The 4,565-nt window shown below is 31.6% G+C and overlaps 1 protein-coding gene across 1 annotated transcript; it reads left to right on the top strand.

Moving 5' to 3' along the window:
- The first annotated feature begins 1,093 nt into the window (after positions 1–1,093).
- On the top strand, positions 1,094–3,512 carry LOC149571812 (polygalacturonase-like). The gene is made up of 8 exons (XM_089809952.1): positions 1,094–1,333; positions 1,461–1,589; positions 1,753–1,911; positions 2,005–2,212; positions 2,494–2,575; positions 2,791–2,899; positions 3,059–3,184; positions 3,276–3,512. Exons 1-8 carry the CDS (start codon positions 1,094–1,096, stop codon positions 3,510–3,512), a joined length of 1,290 nt encoding a protein of 429 aa, XP_089666078.1.
- Positions 3,513–4,565: the final 1,053 nt, after the last annotated feature.

Here is a 4,565-nt window from a genome sequence, read left to right on the forward strand (position 1 = left end):
ACAAATCCTCATTTTTGGGCCAAAATTGGAATACGTATTCCAATTTTATTCTTATTCCAATTCCGATTTGGTGCATCCAAAAAAAGAATTCAAAATTTTAAGAATATGCATATGCCTATTCCACTTGTATTCTCGTTGCCAAACGGGCCCTTAAAGATATAAAAATTTAAATCTTTATCTTTGTATTTTTTGTTCATCAAATATTTTAAAATTATTATACAAAATTATAAACAAAATAATTTCCAACTAAATTTAAAACATAGGTAAATAAAAATATTTTCAAATTTAGCACTATAATTATTTACATTTTTACCTCATAATATATATTGCCAATAAAAATTATTATCAAATTTTGAAAATTAAAATATTATTATTGATGTATTCTCAAAAGTTGGCTTACATTTAATAATTGCTAATTTTAAATGAATATCATTAACAAAAATATGAATAAATTTAATTTTAAAATAATTTTCGACTACAAAATTATAATTGCTACTTATAATACCTACCCTCTAACCCTTGCACAAGGCACAAACTCAAGCTTCCCTAAAGATATTGTTAATACAATAATTTTTAATTATATATTAGCTTATTAATATTTTCTAGAACCATGTTATAGTTTTTATATTTTATATTATATATATATATAGGAAGAGGACCTGTATAATAATAAACACCTCAACAAAAAATTGTGTCGGCATATTTTTCATATGTTGAAACATATATAAACTAATAGAAACATCAGTATTGTTTAAGGGAGAAATCGGTGAGGGCTATTTTCTGAGATAGCCCGTGATTTGGAACGTGTTATATCCATCCTGAAATACTCCGTTTTTGGATGCGTGGTTTTCATTCTGAAGACACAAAAACGTGGTATTACCAAATGCGGTAAACCTGAGAAAGAGGGAGGACTCGTGAAGCAGATTAAATTGTACATTTAACTGACTCCATTAAACCAACTACTAAACATCCACTTCCTTGTGAGTCGCAACAAAACTTGCCTTGTTAAGCGCTCATAATTCTCTATCAGAGTAATAATTCTCCTTCAGCACTCATAATTCTCTATCAGAGTAATAATTAGCCTGCAATTATAATGATATCAATGGCTTCTCTACCTCATCCCAACCTGCATATGAAGAATTTGGTGTTCTTGGCCTTCAATTTGTTGATCATCATCACAGCTGTTGAAGCCCATATAATCAGAGGAAGCAATAGATATCTGAGGGCTACTTCTACAATATCTCTGGATGCTTATAATACAAATTATATTGCAAGAAACTTTGATGTACAAAATTATGGTGCAGTGGGTGATGGAGCACACGATGACACTCAGGTTCTTCTTTTATTTACTCTCTTGATATTTTGTCTTATTTACTGCCATTTTAACTGTTTATATCTTCACTGACAAGGAATCTAAAAGCTTACATTTCTTATTGATATGATTGTAATGATTTTCACAGGCGTTTCTTGATGCATGGAATGATGCTTGTAAAGCATCCTCTGCAACATTGCTTGTGCCAGGTGGCAAGAATTTTCTGGTTAACAATCTGGACTTCCAGGGACCCTGTCAGCCTGGCTTCACTTTTCAGGTTTAAATTTTGAATAAGGATTCAAAAATGTCTGGTCTAATAATGATAATAAAACTTGATGTTTTATTTTTTGGAAAAATATGTGGTACTGTAAATTTGCTCACTGATTGGAGAATATGGCAGTAATTCAAGCAAAAACCGATGTTTTCCAATTTTTGTGTAGGTTGATGGAATGATTGTTGCACCCGAAGATCCCAGCAGGTGGAAAAACTCATATGTGTGGCTGTTGTTTGAGAATCTTCAGCAATTTAATTTGACAGGGAAGGGAATTATTGATGGTAAAGGAAATAATTGGTGGGGAAAACATAAAAATAGACCAACGGTTAGTAAACTATTACAATGGTAACCTATAAATAGTAACCATAGAGAATATTGGTTAATGTCATATAATTAATTTGATTTCATTTGTCCACAGGCCATTCATTTCAATAATGTGAAAGGGAGTGCAGTGAGTGGGTTGAAGGTGACAAACAGCCCTATATTTCATCTTACGTTGACAGGATGTGAAAGTGTGGAGATTGTGGGTATTTCAATTGAGGCACCAAAAAGAAGTCCAAACACTGATGGAATTGATACATCCCGATCCACAAACATTGACATAAGAGATACCATTATTGGAACAGGTAGATCAATGTGTCAAATATTAAATCATTTAAAGTTTCTTATTTTTGAGTTTGTAAAGGTCAGTTGTTTGAAAAGATCTTTTTATACGACCCATCAATGTTAATCTTCTATAATTATAATATAAAACATTTCATGTTATAGATTGAATAACAAGCTGTTTTGAATTCAATAATAATACAAGAGACAGTTTTTCTTATTCTTTAATATAATTTTATAAGATAGTAGAGGGTATTTGCCAAGAGATGTGTATCGATGAATTTATGATGATATGGAAGTGCAGGAGATGACTGCGTGGCGATAGGTGATGGGTCTTCAAATATCAGAATCACTGATATCACATGCGGTCCAGGCCATGGAATTAGGTCATTTAATTGCATTTCCGTTTTAAAAGTTAATAGTAGTTTCATGCTTGAGTATTATCAATGTATTTGGTATGAGAAATTGTTTATATTAATTGTTTGCATCATGTTCAGATTGTGTGGTGATAGTTTAAACATCACACGCTAAGCTTCATTTCAAGAACAAAAGTGTTAAATAGTCAAAATTGACTTATTTTTTCTAACTATTGTGTATGCAGTATTGGAAGTCTTGGAAGAGGAAATAGCAAAGCAGATGTCCGTTCGATTCAAGTGAAGGGCACCAAGCTGAAATCAACAACGAATGGATTGAGAATCAAAACATGGCCGGTATTATAATTATCATTATTTTGAAAAAATTTACAGTGAGAAATGCTGAGGATAGATGAAATGCAGAATTAGAGTAAAGCACAAGCATGAAAAGAATGGTATTTTTATGAGATTTTATGTAATGCTCATTGACAAAGTCTCTATGATATAATATGATAGGGAGGTTCTGGAGTGGCAAGCGACATAACATATGAGAATGTAGAGATGGAAAACGTGAGAAACCCAATAATAATTGATCAGTTCTACTGCAACAAGGCTGAAAATAGGTCTGCCTGCAACTCTCAGGTACAATAGTCAAATCATGTAATAAGCATAGTTTTGGCTTTAATAACTGATATCTGTTGTTAAGAAGTCACCTCTTTTCCTTTTGGTGCAGGGCGGTTTTGGTTCTGCTGTGAAAATAAGCAATGTACAATACAGCAATATAAAGGGGACATCAGCAACAAAGGATGGAATTACATTGAAGTGCAGTCAAGAGGGATCTTGCACAGATATAAGAATGGATAATATAGAATTGGTATTAGCAGAGTCAGGGGCGATAGCCTTGTGTCATGCCCAACACGCACAGGTTACCATTCCTTCAGGTTGTTTGGGTAACCATATTGCCAAATGAAGTGCCTAAACTTCTCATATTTGATGATATTTAACAAGTTGAAACAACACTAGTGGAAAAATATGTACTTTAGGATAGTCAGTCAGTGTTAATAAATTCCCATATTTCTTTGCCAAAGAAAATGCAAATATAAAGGCCCCTACAATTTATTTTTCTTGTAAAGTTTCATCTTTGAGTTCTACCATTTTCATGGTGTACTTCAATTTCAAAATCAATTTATTTCTTGAGTTTATTAAATTATTAATTAATTTAAAATCTTTTTTTATTTATTGAAATCTTTTATTTGTTCAAAAATTAATATAATTATCTTTAAATTGTAGCATAAAGAAATTATTTATTTGGAAATTGTAGCATAAAGAAATTATTTATTTGGAAAATGTGTCTTAATTGAATGATCAATCAAACTTTGTGAATGAAAAAAATTATTGAAACACAAGATGTTTCGTGGCTAGTAAGATCAGTGGTGGTCAATATAAAGATAAGAAACTCGGGCCAATATAAAGTGTAGGAAAAAATTTACAATTCAAACAATTGTTAATTTTTCATTGATGTCAAATCGATTGATGAGACATATTGCTACCTAATATAAATGACATATCTATTTGATTGATGAAGAGGATTTGAGAAGTCTCTCATAACAATATTACCTAGAGGAAATTTTGGATTATGAAAAGGAAGTTACAATGGACATTTGGTTAAATAGACTTTGATAAAGTAAAGTGATTGTTTATGTCAAGAAAGCTAAGCCAAAGCAAAGTGATTGTTTATGTCAAGGCTGCTTAGCCAAGCCCAGTAGAAGTATAAAATACAGTTAGTGTTGAGTAATGCTAGTGTCAACTAAGCTATAGTTAGTACCGAGAAAATCTAGTGTTGACTGAGAATTAGTATCGACTAAGCAAGATAGTTGATGACGAGCCAAAAAGATTTACATCAACCAAGTATTTTAGTGATGACTAAGTGCCAGACTTTAGAGATTGTTGAGTGTAATGATCCCATCTTTTGGCCTTCACGTTTTCCAAATTCTAAGTGGAGGATAAGAAAAAATTAAATTAA

This window comes from Cupressus sempervirens, chromosome 2 (genome assembly GCF_028749045.1).
Source record: "Cupressus sempervirens isolate cs-2001-9-10 chromosome 2, ASM2874904v1, whole genome shotgun sequence".
NCBI classification, from domain to species: domain Eukaryota; kingdom Viridiplantae; phylum Streptophyta; class Pinopsida; order Cupressales; family Cupressaceae; genus Cupressus; species Cupressus sempervirens.